The 13,047-nt window shown below is 39.1% G+C and overlaps 1 protein-coding gene across 2 annotated transcripts in view; it reads right to left on the bottom strand.

The window, feature by feature from the left end:
• adad1 (adenosine deaminase domain containing 1 (testis-specific)) overlaps window positions 1–12,481 on the bottom strand; it is a 39,706-nt gene extending 27,225 nt beyond the window's left edge. The window contains exons 1-13 of one of the 2 annotated variants that reach the window (XM_073487038.1): window positions 12,414–12,481; window positions 11,217–11,396; window positions 10,813–10,953; window positions 9,917–10,087; window positions 9,341–9,412; window positions 8,667–8,792; window positions 6,803–6,926; window positions 5,411–5,581; window positions 4,562–4,637; window positions 4,245–4,401; window positions 3,480–3,714; window positions 3,126–3,258; window positions 1,989–2,712 (exon numbers count right to left, since the gene is read on the bottom strand). In XM_073487038.1, coding sequence (XP_073343139.1) covers window positions 2,599–2,712; window positions 3,126–3,258; window positions 3,480–3,714; window positions 4,245–4,401; window positions 4,562–4,637; window positions 5,411–5,581; window positions 6,803–6,926; window positions 8,667–8,792; window positions 9,341–9,412; window positions 9,917–10,087; window positions 10,813–10,953; window positions 11,217–11,376 — 1,680 coding nt within the window. In that variant the 5' untranslated portion in view covers window positions 11,377–11,396; window positions 12,414–12,481 and the 3' untranslated portion in view covers window positions 1,989–2,598. Of the gene's footprint in view, window positions 1–1,988; window positions 2,713–3,125; window positions 3,259–3,479; window positions 3,715–4,244; window positions 4,402–4,561; window positions 4,638–5,410; window positions 5,582–6,802; window positions 6,927–8,666; window positions 8,793–9,340; window positions 9,413–9,916; window positions 10,088–10,812; window positions 10,954–11,216; window positions 11,397–12,413 lie in introns of those variants that run through there. The other variant, XR_012180430.1, reaches the window with a different exon arrangement.
• Window positions 12,482–13,047: the final 566 nt, after the last annotated feature.

Here is a 13,047-nt window from a genome sequence, read left to right as displayed (position 1 = left end):
TTCTTCCACCACCGAAGGTGGCTTAGTAATATGGTTTGGTATGCAAATATACCAGGACTGGCGTCAGTCTCCTCCCAAGAAAAAACAGTGGTTGGTATTACGCCTTCTCTAAAATGGGATCTTTCTTTCCATATTTGACAGTTTTCTCCCCATCGAATCATGGAAGAAGCTATTTTTGGCACCGTTATGTCACTTTATTGTAGCCATGGTTACTCTGATGTCATGTCTTTCAACTGTTATTTAAATATCGAACACAGTAGATGTCACAGATAAAATGGCCCATTGAATTCTTAATCCAGCCACGATTTACAAGAATGCAGCACATATTACACATCCTCCTGCACAGCACTTCAGCATAGGTGCTACAGCTTCTACGAGCTTGGGTCTCAAATGTTTTCACTGCTTAACCACATCAAGAGAGTTGCATATCCTGTTTATCTCTAAACCTACTAGTATCACCTCAGTGACTGATGCAAATTAAAGGTTGGGCTGATATGCTTTTTACAATGGAAAAAGCATATGAATAACTAAAAAGTAAGTTTAATTTATTTCACTCAGTCTCTCTAGTTTCTAGTGATATTAGACATCACAAGGCCCTGACTCAGCTATGCAAGACCTACTGCGTAAAAACTGAATAAACAATACTGATATTAATAAGATTAGTGTCTAGACAGAGCACACCTTTTGACAACATGAAAAATGCTACAAGCCACAATAGATTCCAGTCCAACACAAGAATACAAGAGAAAGTCGCATTTAATTGCACAGAGAACATGCAGAATCAGCCAAGATCACAATACTAAAACAATGTGGGTTGGCGCCATTTGATAGAAAAGTCAACTATGAGTGGGCTGCCTGATGTTAGACACATACACAAAACCTAGCATTAATGAAGCCTTACAAATGGACGATTAGAAGAGAGGATTTCATCCCGCTTCTGATTTACAGGGCAATTACTAGTCTAAACTATCAAATTTTTCCCTTCTAACTGAAAAACAACCAAAGGAATTCACAAACCAAATATCTACACAATGTGTTGGCCGCAGCAGTAAGGAGGGCAGTTTACAAGCAGCGCCTAATACAGCCTTTTAGTATAACATGCATTGAGACAACACTACTTCGCTTTTGTGCTGCCTTTAAGTTTTTCCTCTGTATCATCATTTAAAGCAGTTTGGGGGCTGAGCATGAACTTTTCTTCAATAGAATCACAAACAAAGACATCGACTTTGCACATCTGCACATCTAGAGCAGAACCTAACAAATCCAAGTTGTAAGTATTCCAATAAAACTGATCTGCATGTAACCATTTTACTACATTGCTGCACTGACATAAAATTATAACTGTAAGGTGCAATCAGGGTTTGGTGCACTGCATTACACTTTAGAGTCACACTTTGCAGTGTATATGATAACATATAAAACACAAGTATGAAACCTGGAGCTGTACATACAACTGAAAGGCTTGATCCTCGGACAAAAGTTCCCTGAATGCACTGGTAATTCCTCCTGTTGTCCACACCAGTAGGAAGTAAAAAAAAACACCACTCCATTCACAGGACTGTTCAACACTTAACAGTAAATCATCCACTGCATCGCATACACAGGAAACCAAAGCATTTCCTGTATGCATACAAGGCAAATCAACCGTTTGTATCAACTTGGGAGGTCAACAGTTTTGAATCAGGTGGCAAGCAGCCAGATCTCTGCATAAAGCCTGTGTCCTCAAAACAATGGGAAATCAGTACTTGTTGATCATCAAATGCTGGTAAATGTAGGCTTGTTAAGTCCGCAAAACAAGCTCCAGGCAGCACTACACACACGCAGAGTTTTGTATTTGAACTATCCTGTTTTATTTTCATTTTCATGCCGATTATTAAACCACCTGTGGTGCTGCTATCACGGCTTCTTATTTAAAAATACCATTTTCTGAAGTTTGGGTGGATGTTTGGATATAACGACAGCGCACACTGTACTCATTTGAGTTTCGATTGATTTATTTTATTGATTTATATTCTTGAATTAGCCATGTTTATCATGGCTCAAATCAAGCACTTTACAGTAACAAGTATTAAATCAGAACAGTGAATAAGCACCAAGACACCAACAGTAAATCTACTGAGACCAAACTAATGTCTTTTATATGTAACAATAATGACATAAATTCCTTGTCATATGTAAGAGCCCTAACCCTAAAAAAAAATATGGACCATACATTCTTTATTGTAATTTCCATTACACAAAAGCATAAAATACAACAATGTAAACAGCATGCTCTCATCAACTGAAGGAAGTAGAATCATTATCCCAACAAAGGCCCATTATGGCTATTTTATACAGATGTATAGTATTTGTATTCCTCTTTTGAAAACTGGACATAACGAGGGGTTAACTGAGGGTTTAGGGTCACAGACAGAGCTCACAAACACAAAAGGATATATAAAATTTAAACTTTTGTCCCTTTAGAAACGACAACAGAAACCGCTTATAACCATCATGGTGAAGCGAAGTGCTTCTCACGAACTAAACTTAGTTTTATCATTCTAGTGTACAATTGCTTCCAGAATGTAGCTTTTTTTTCTTGCAGCAATGTGGTTTCCTTCACATGCTGAAGTTATCACTAACTGAAGGCTTGAGCAGCCAGGGCCCAAAGCCCTGCTGTGACAGGTACGCCCTCAGCACGTTCTTGGCCTCCTGGTACGGCTTTGCCATGCTCTTCAGTGACAAAACAACAACAAAAGTAGTATAAATAATGACGCTCACATAGAACTTTTCTGAACCACCTACACATCGATCTTCACAAAATCCAATTTTGTGTCCCAAAAATGTATAAAGTTCATTGAAGATAAAAAGAACAAATACATACAGACTACTTGTGAACAAGTGTTAAGTAAGTGAGCTACAGTAAATCATAGGCTTGAGTGGGCCCGCCAAAATCACTAAGTCACCAAAAGTTTGTAAACTAAGAATAGCACAATATGAAAATGTGTTCATTAATTTTAAAATAAAGGGTTTTCTTTTGATTAACAAATCATGCGAATGTCAGTGGATCAGTGTTGCAAGACATGTCAAAAGAGAAACTTTTCTAAACATTACACAGAGGTGCGAGGAGGTAATGCTGACGGTACCTTGGCTTCTCTGTAGGAGCTTGTGGCCAGCAGGTCCTGCCTCTGGGCCTCTTTGGCCACCAACTTGAAGCGGTGCAGCATTGCTGCTTTGCAAAGACGGCTTGCCAGAGCAGAGCTACTCTTAAAGGGAGATCTACAACAAGAGAACCAATGTAAAAAATTAATGTATGATTGAATGACTGTAATCCAGTTATCACCCATTAATTATTCTGTGATCGAAGGAAAGCTATGAAGTGATGTTACAGATTTTTATATAAATGCCATCCACTTACTGTGGTAGAGACTTTTTAACAGTTTTAGAATAAAAACACCACACTTCATGCTAGTGCCAGCTTCCTGTGCGGTCATCCTTACTCCTCTATTGTCTTGCCCTCCAGGCCATCCACAACCTCCAGGGAGCTGTCTCCTTCGCTCCAGTTGATACCGTAAGTAAAAGATCCACGGTCTGTGCTGTCGGTAGCTACAGACGGCACCAGGCTGATGTGGGGCCTCATCATGCAGTAGAACGTGGGCAGCTGGGAGGTGATCCCCTCCACACGCTGGCTCACAGAGATCTCCATGCCACGGATATCACTGCAGCTGGCGTCACCTGTAGGATTTAAGATGAGTTTGTTAAGTTCAGTTGTTTAAGTTTACATCTTTCAGGAAATATCTCTGGAATACGTATCTGACTACCTGACTTTGTCAGAGAGGTGCTCATTTATCAATATAGATGCTGATGTTTGTGTTGGACTGCACTGGAGTTGAAGGTGAATCAATGGGGAAAAAAATAGTAATCTCAAAATGATCTCTTGCAGGAGCCTGGATAGAGATCACAAGTTCAGCTGGCTGTCTGTGGCTATAGTACTTGTGCTGTATACAGTACATACATCTTAAAATAAGAAGCAGTTTGGAGCAGCAACCACCAAAATTAAGTGAAAGTCTTCTGAGACACCATAACTCTTCTGTTGTTGCATTCGCAGTGATGCTTTTAAGGCAATGCTCTTAAAACAGACTCCTTTAGCCAAAATTATCAGGAATGGAGAAGGTAGCATGGAATCTGAATAGCGTCTTCACATTTAAATTTCATACCAGAGAAAACCATGATAGTTCTAGTCTAAGGAGCGTGATTTGACTTGCCTATGAGGATGCTTTCCACATAGATGGGCTCGATGAAGTGGCTGAGCAAGGCTCCCTGGTATCCCAGCACCTGCCACTGAGTGAGCTTGTCTGTGGCGGACATGCTGACCACCTTGGAGGCAGAGTGATCAAAGGCTGACGAGAAAACTGAGAACACCTTTAAAAGAAACAAAGCAATCTGTAGTTATCCAGCAATAATGCTGATAAAAGTTGTAAAGCCATTTATATACTGACTCCATGATGCATTTAAAAATTTGAATCTTAACTTTTGTTGCATTTACCGTACAAGCAATAATAAAAACATTTTAAAAAATCACCTTGCCCTCCACTGACAGGTGTAGGCTGATTTCATTGTTGACTTGCCATGCTGAAATGGAGAGTGGGTTTAGACGCCTGAGAATAGAGAATAGAGCACAGAAATCTTATTCATGTTACTTTACCCAGAATTGGCATTTTTGTGGCTTTTATAACGACAAACAAAACAGTCATATAACCTTGAGAGCAAAACAATGGCAGAGCAAGTTTGAGGATTGATTTTATGCCAGAGGCTGCGTGATGTACATTACCATTTAAAACTTTGGAATAGCCTGCCACAAAACCTTTATTCAGTGCAGGCAGATGGTTCGGAGGACTTCACTCTACTTTTGAACAATTGTTCATGTTTACAAATGTATTGTTCTATGAAGGGTGTGCAAAAAAATTATTTTTTGGCTCGACAAGTTTTGTACATTGAGAGCAAAACACTGTACAGTGGATTAACCACACTGACAACTAAAAGGGCAGGGGGAGACAAAGATACCTCTGAGCTACAGCTAAGATACCACCAGTCATTGGACAAAGAAACTGGAATCTTACCATCAAAATCTGACAGATTACAATGGGGACAGCCTCCTGTTTCAGTGTCAAGTGCACAATTATGCCTTTAACAAGCTGGAATTCACAGGCATGTTAAAGTAGCCATTATCAAAGGGAAGCATTTAAACATTAATATAAGAGGTGATTCCAAAATTTTGAACTGTATTTTATGTATATGTCATGACAAATGTCAGTAGTTTTGAGTAGTATCACTAAATCATCATTCCCTTACATCACATGATCTCAGCACCTCGTGACCAAATGGCAGCGAGACCCTCTGAGGGGATGAAGCTGATAATCAAAAAACTCACATCTTGGAAGGCATCTGAGCAGCACCCTTTGGCAGTTGGTTCACGTAGAGATGGAGGGTGACGCCGCTCTTCAGGCTGAGGAGGCCGCTGCTGCTGTTGTGCTGGAAGACAGACCTCTCCTTCAGATTGGCCATTTTGCTGAAGAACATCAGCAGGTTCCGGTACAGAAACCTGCAGCGTGGGGATGGCTCATGATGACACATCTTATAAATGTGCATAAGAGCAGTTAAATGGTGAAGACACACATTGTAAGAGGAAAGAGATCATCATGAATAATCCAGTAAAACAATCTATATTTTAGCTGATGACAGCTGAGTGTGAACCATCTTTAAAATAGAAAAGTTCACACAGTGTTAAATATACCTTAAACATGCTTCTGTCTTTAATCGTAAACATACAGTGCTAAAAGTATAATGAAATGTAAACCAATATTTCTATAACTAACTTCTCTAACTGTGTGATACATGGCTAGGCAATATACCAATATTGAATTGTTGTCATGGTATGAGGCTATATATCTTCTCAGATTTGGGATAACTTGTTCCAATACTTGCCGTTACCAACTTTTATATACATTTTATCCACATTACTGATGATTAATATTGAAAATCTCAGCGATCTAAACAGAAACTTGCTAAATTTTAGTAGGAAGAAACAAACAGAACGGCCTCTGTTTTATTAAATGATTGCATATTTCCTTGAATCATATTAGTGCTTAATGTCGATGTGTAACATAGGCATTTTTACAACTGTGTTTTCAGTTTTTGTCATTTGTTCAACAGTAATCACCACTGTGATATATTTTTCGTTACCTCTTCCTCTTTCAGCCACATGAGATAAACTTTGGCAGTTAGAATGATGTGAGAATTGCAGGTTTCCACTGACAACAAGACCATGTCCACAAAGTGTAATGCAGTGCACCAAGTCCGTAAGACATTTTGTAATACACAGGCAACATTCATATTTCCAACTTGCAAATAATGACAATCAGCTTTGACAAGGCAAATCATAACATACATGTGATCTCAGAGCAATGGAGGACTGCTTAACGAAACAACAGGAAATGCAACCACATTCAGAGTCATTCTCAGAGACGTTTGTAGGTTACTGTGGTCTACACTTGTATGTTCACTTACTTACCCAACTGGCAAAAGGTACACATTCACACACAGATGTGTTATCTATGTGACCACATTTTACAAACTTCTCGGTGTTAATCTAGATGTTTGGGGCCCTTCAGGTGTTCATGAAATACAGTGTTTTCCTTTATATGCAATATGGTTTGTATGACGTGAAAAGCTTCTAGATTATGTATCATTACTCATAAAAAAAGAACACTTCCACTTTTCAGTACATTGACACTTGCATCAGAGGATCATGCTTGCAACTAACCTCATAAGTGATCTCCTTGCAGTTACCACCGCATGTGAATCATGCACAATCCGCCCACTGGTCGAGGCACCCTCTTTAGTATTGAAGTTCCCGGTGCCGAAAGCAACCACCTCGCATCCCCCAGCTAGAGGGAGAGAGAAGTTTGTACAGAGGTAAATAAAGCCTGCTTAGCTAATAGCCACTCCACTGTTAAACAGTTTTGTTCAGTTGTTTTTGGCTAACGTCTAGTTGTAATTATGTAATTTAAAAAAAAAAAAAATTTCTTTCTTTATTGTAATTGGCCTTAGTAACTATTGAGGGTGCTCCGATCAGGATTTTTGGGGCCGATCACTGATTGCTGGAAGCAGCATCGGCCGATATCAATAGCCGATCACCGATCGAAAGGACGTGTATTTACTTTATTTACATCTAAAGTTGTTAGTTATTAGTGGCATAGTTTAGTTTAGTGGCATTCAAATGTTGAGGAAATAAATAATTAGATTTAATATATTTACATATATATTAAAAAAAAAGTAAATGGGACACAAAATTCAGTAACAGAGAATTTGGGAATGATTGTGTGTCTCAGTCTCTGTAGTGATGTATTTGTGCCCTGAAGCCAGTACTCCACCACTTGGTCAATATGTGTATCTGGTTTCATTCATCTCAGAGAAGACTGATAAAATGTACACTGATGTAAAGTGTCTGTAACTCCAAACTCAAAGTCAACTGTACTCAGCAAAAGCAGTCTATGTCAGTACATTTATTTTGTGTAAACTTGTTGTGTTGTCACATTACACTGCAGTTCACTGTTTAACACTTCATGTTCCTCTGAACAGTCCCACTGTAAGCCGTTAGCTCAGTCAGCTATTAGCTCAGTCAACTGTTAGCTCAGTCAGCTGTTAGCTCAGTCAGCTGTTAGCTCAGTCAGCTGTTAGCTCAGTCAGCTGTTAGCTCAGTCAACTGTTAGCTCAGTCAGCTGTTAGCTCAGTCAGCTGTTAGCTCAGTCAGCTGTTAGCTCAGTCAGCTGTTAGCTCTGGTTGCTGTTAGTTTTCACGCTGTAAGGCTCGAAACAAACAGCGTTGCTTCGTCCTCCAACGCGGGATGACAGAAAATATACTTATCATAACAGACAATCCCAAATGATAAATTGAACAGACTATTTCTGACTCCAACGGATTGCGTCTTCTCCTACTGTTGCCGTAGTTATCTCTCTCCACAGCACTGTGTCAGCGCTATTTATACTCATTGTCTGGCCACTCAATGTGAGACCTCATGTTACGAGAATTGTTCCATGGTACCAGTCCATCTATCCCTTCAGTCACTAACGGCTTGCTGGCAGGACATTACTAATACGTTGCGCTGATTAAACCAAGAGGGCACTGAAAATCTGTATCGATATTGGCAGGAGGAAAGTTAGTTAGCTGTTAGCAGCCAGTGAGCAGCAGAGCTGCCTGTGCTGTGTGTGGCTTTGACATTTTAGCAGCGCATAGAGAAACTGTCTCCTGTGTTTATCAATCGGCTCTTCTGATCAGAGACCACCAATTAAAGTTTTTACAGCCAATAACGATCGGTGCCCAATCAATCGGAGCACCCTCGGTAACTATGAGAAATACTGAACAAATTAAGTTTGCACCCAAAGCGTCAACTGATTCAAGTTGACAGAAGGTTGTAATGTCTTTTTGTGTCATAAATCTCAGTTATGTCATAATGGCAATAGTTTACAAAGTAGGACTGTCTTTACTGTGCACACCAGTGTCAAATTGTTATTGTACATAATTTGATGATTCAACCACACAATCAGACTAATAAAAAGTATTTTCAGATGAAACTATCTGCTGTAAAACTGTTAACTAACCAACCTTCGGACCCCAAGCTCACTTACAGGTCTGCATGATGAATGCTGCTGTGGTGTCTGCACAGGCAGAGAACTCAGGGTGGCTGTTCATCAGTTTTGTGAGTTGATCCCTCACAGCATGTGGAATATGGAGGTTAACAGAATTCTTCCTTTCTGAACACAAAGAAAAAAATGAAACTGGTTATAACTGGTGTCATTACAGACACCCTGAACCCTGAGGAAGGTATGTATAGAGATATAGTAGCATGTCTTTCAGCAGTTTCTCTTTTTCCTTTATATAGTATGTTCCTCAAGACTAACCTATTATGGTTTTGGCTGACTTTAGATTTTAGTTTGAAATCAAACATGACATGTGAGACTGACCAAACAGGCTACAATTCCTACACTTTTCATCCAATATGGATGTCAGCATCATCCCATTAAACCTGAACATTAGAATGTGAACTTCAGTTTCATTTAAGAGAGAAAGTGTACTGAACAAACAGAACTCAAAAATGCGCCACTGTCAATATTTGAAGATCGTTGGATGAGGGTCCTTTTATTATTTATCTATTTTTTATTATTATCTATCTATCTATCTATCTATCTATCTATCTATCTATCTAGTGAGAGGTGCTAGACACTGTCAAGTACAACATGCCTCTGTATACTGAATAAAAAGATTTAAAATCTTATTGTGAAATGTAGAAATCCAGGATTACCGTGAATGGATCTATAAGGATGGAAGTCAGAGATGGAGGGCTTCTCTTTTACTGGCAGGGGTGGAGGGACTCCTAAGGAGAAAACAGGCATGGAAATGAATAAAGAACCATATTATCTTTTAACAGTCATCATTGACCACTCAATATTTGTCCTCCACCTGCCAGTAGCTGCTTCAACTGCGGCTCCCTTTATTTTATTCTCATTGCAAGGGTTACCAGGTTGGTGTGGTATACGAGCACCAACTTACCTTATAAATCAAGATTACACAGGTAATGTTCTGCTTTCCAAAACTACTGTCTATCCAGTATTTCCTTCAAGTAGTGATTTCTGCACCCTCCCATTTACTTTAATTTTCAAGTCTAAATGCAGCAAGACACCACCTTCATGTATATTGTTAGTACATGTTCAAGATTTTGTCTTTGATAGAAAAGATAACCAACGTCAGCAATAATGACATGTACAGTAACATCAACACTAATTGCGCACGGGAGAAAAAAATCTGGAAAATGAGGATAATCAGCACTAGACATATCATCACAGTCCGCTGCAGAAGCATGTTATACTTGGACCCTCACCTGATGCTTCAGGTAAGACAGAATTCAGGTTTTCCCAGGTGGGCAGCAGGTCCTGCACAGCGAGCACCGCCGCTTTGTGCCGAGCCTCCTTCTTGGTCGTTCCCATGCCTGTCTCATATTCGACCCCGTCGATCACCACACAGAAGGCAAAATAAAATCCTCGTATGTTGCCTGAGAAAAAAAGAGTTGAGAAACTGATTGGAGACAAATCCTCAGCTCTGGCTCTGGACCTGCCTTTTTTTCCAGGTGAAATGATTATTTTCATTGTTAATTAACCTTTTTATTATTTTCTTGATTAATCAATTCCTTTGTTTGGTCTATAAAAAGTCAGAAAATAGTTTTAAAAAAAAATGGCTAATGACATCCACAAATGGTAGATATTCAGTCATAGATTAGAGAACCCAGAAAATATTCACATTTAATCAGATCATTTTGACTCTTCTTTTTTTATTACTCAAAACTATCAATTGATTATCAAAAAATGTAATTTAATAGTTGATGACAGATCAGTTAATTAATTAGTGGAGTAAGCTGTCAGATTTTGGATATCTTTGCAGATGTAGTATTTGCTATCTACTGATACAGTAGATATCAATTATTCTGGTTCTCAGATACTACTGCTAAAATAATTCCTCAGTCAAACAAACTGGAGCTGAAATAATCAGTCAAGTATGCAACTAGCCAACTGACCGAACATTCATCAGAAAGCTATTATTTTGACAATTTGATAATCTTTAAAGTACATTTTTAAGCATTACATAGTTCTAGCCTGCTGCTTTAGCCTGCTGCTTTTGTTGTCTTTTATGAGAGTAAACTGACTATAATTTTACTTTTATCGACAAAATGATGAATTAATTATTCAAAGAAGCGCACACAGACATGCTGAGGAGCTTTACCTGTGGTCACCGTTTCCTTTATTTCCAAGTGGAACTGTAAAACCTGGGCGAGCTGATGGAGTAAAGCCAGGGCATTCACCTCGCCTTGCCTGTACCTTTCAATTAGCGTTTTGGGTGAGACTTTTGGCTTGACAAGATAACCTTAGTTGATGAAATAGGAAAAAAGATCAAGTTAAATTTCTAGACCTATATGAATTTCTCCACTTGGCTGTAGCAAAAAAAACAACAACAAAGTATTAACTTCCCTGCAACAGTAACCAGACCTCAACATGGGATTAATTAAGTCTACAAGTTATGATCGTTCTTAGTTATTAAATTAATCATCACTGGTAATAGATGTTATTTATAGGTATCTGTGGGATTCAAGCAAATCACATTCTGAAACTCAGCAGGTTTTGAAGTACCTTTCGATTGTTGGCCAAAGACATCTTGGCTCGGACCACTGGAGGCTGGCAGGGTTTCATATGATTCAGTCAGTCCCAGCATCGCAGGCAAATTCCTCATGAGGGTTTTTGCAGATGAGGCTCCTCTGGATCCTTGAAATGAACCCCTTGCTTGAAACATTGTCAACGCTTTCACAATAACTGGAAAGAAGAGAACAAACTATACTTCAGTGTTGAACATAAACCACAATTTTAAAAAACTGAATGATACTGACCAACGAACAGAGACATATTAACTACAGTTCCCAAGATAAAGTCCGAAGACTTTCAGCCAGGGCTGCACGATATTGTAAAAAACATATTGTGATCTTTTGAGCTATATTACGATTATGATATGATTATTTTTGGATCACAATTTTCATTTTTACTCAAACGATCATGATGATGTGACATGTATTGGGTTCGTGCCAAACAAACATGTTTTTCTACATCAGGAGCTCAAGAGTTATAGGCCAGGGTATCTCTGCACCACTCCAGTAGGCCTACTTCATTAAAATGCTTTATTTTATTGGCTTTATCACCTGGCCACAGCCCTACTGTCAGGGGTCCTTTCAAATGGTTCAAGCTAGAGCTGCACAATTAATCAGAATTCCCAGAAGCTGCATTTTTTAAATGTATGTGTGTGTGTGTATATATATATATATATAATGTTTTTGATAAAAGCTAAACGTTTGACAAAACAGCATTATAATGAGGTAACAGTTACTGTTACGGTCAGACATGTCCCAACATGTTTGTTAGGTGCAGACCTCAACAAATCAACATATGTTTGCGGTGGAAATGAAAATTGAATCTCTCCATCGTGAATCTTATCAGAATTGTTGTAATATCTGTCAAAACAATTGCAACATGATTTTTAACCATATTGTGCAGCCGTAGTTCAAGCGCATCCATTAACTAGCATTGTGTGGAGCGGTAGCAGGTTAGCTTCACTAGCTTCACTAGCTTAACTAGCTTCACTAGCTTAACTAGCTTCACTAGCTTCACTAGCTTAACTAGCTTCACTAGCTTCACTGACTTAGCTGGCTCACTGGTGACACTTTCACAGCTCAGCAAAACAACTGAGAAAACTAGTAGCTAGCTAACCGTAACCCGAACCCTAGCTAGCAGGTGTCATGATAAACATTTAGCCTATTAAAATATGATTTCCAAACTCACCACGGCCGGAATTGCTCCTAAATTCCCAGTTAACGTTAATAAAAAACTTTAAAGTGACGTTTAGGACGTTTAAGCTCGGACACTCACCTCTGACGTCAGGATCCTGAAAGGCGGTGGGCGTGTCTAACGCACGTGCATTGCCGGTTGTCGTTTGATTGATGGCGTGCAGAGATCGTTTGACAACCACAATGATCTACACTGTTTGGAAAAACGTCGACGCTTCGGTGTGCAGTGATGGAGAGCCGAAGTCACGCCCCTTCCGGTGGATCCCATGGGAACTTATTTCTGAAAAACTTTGGTAGTGAATGAAGAAAGACAAATCATTACTTTACTGTGCCACAAATCACACACATATGATGTATGTCAATTTAAAAGATAATTTTCCAAGTCAATAAAGTCTCAGTTTGTCATAATTAAAGTAAAACCTTGTGTAGTTTTGTGTTAAACGCTCAGTGAACCACATCGTCTCACTCAACACACATCACCAACACCAACATGGAGCCAACTGGGCTGAGAAAGGGCACTAAAAAAGATGAACATCACAATAAATCTGCTCATATTGATCTGGTCATGTAACTGCAGTTAAGTGAAAGGAGAGTTTGTTAGTTCTGTGAGCTGCTAATATACAGGAGCA

The sequence above is a fragment of the Pagrus major genome, chromosome 18, assembly GCF_040436345.1.
Source record: "Pagrus major chromosome 18, Pma_NU_1.0".
Taxonomy (NCBI): Eukaryota; Metazoa; Chordata; class Actinopteri; order Spariformes; family Sparidae; genus Pagrus; species Pagrus major.
This window is presented reverse-complemented; position numbering and strand designations above follow the sequence as displayed.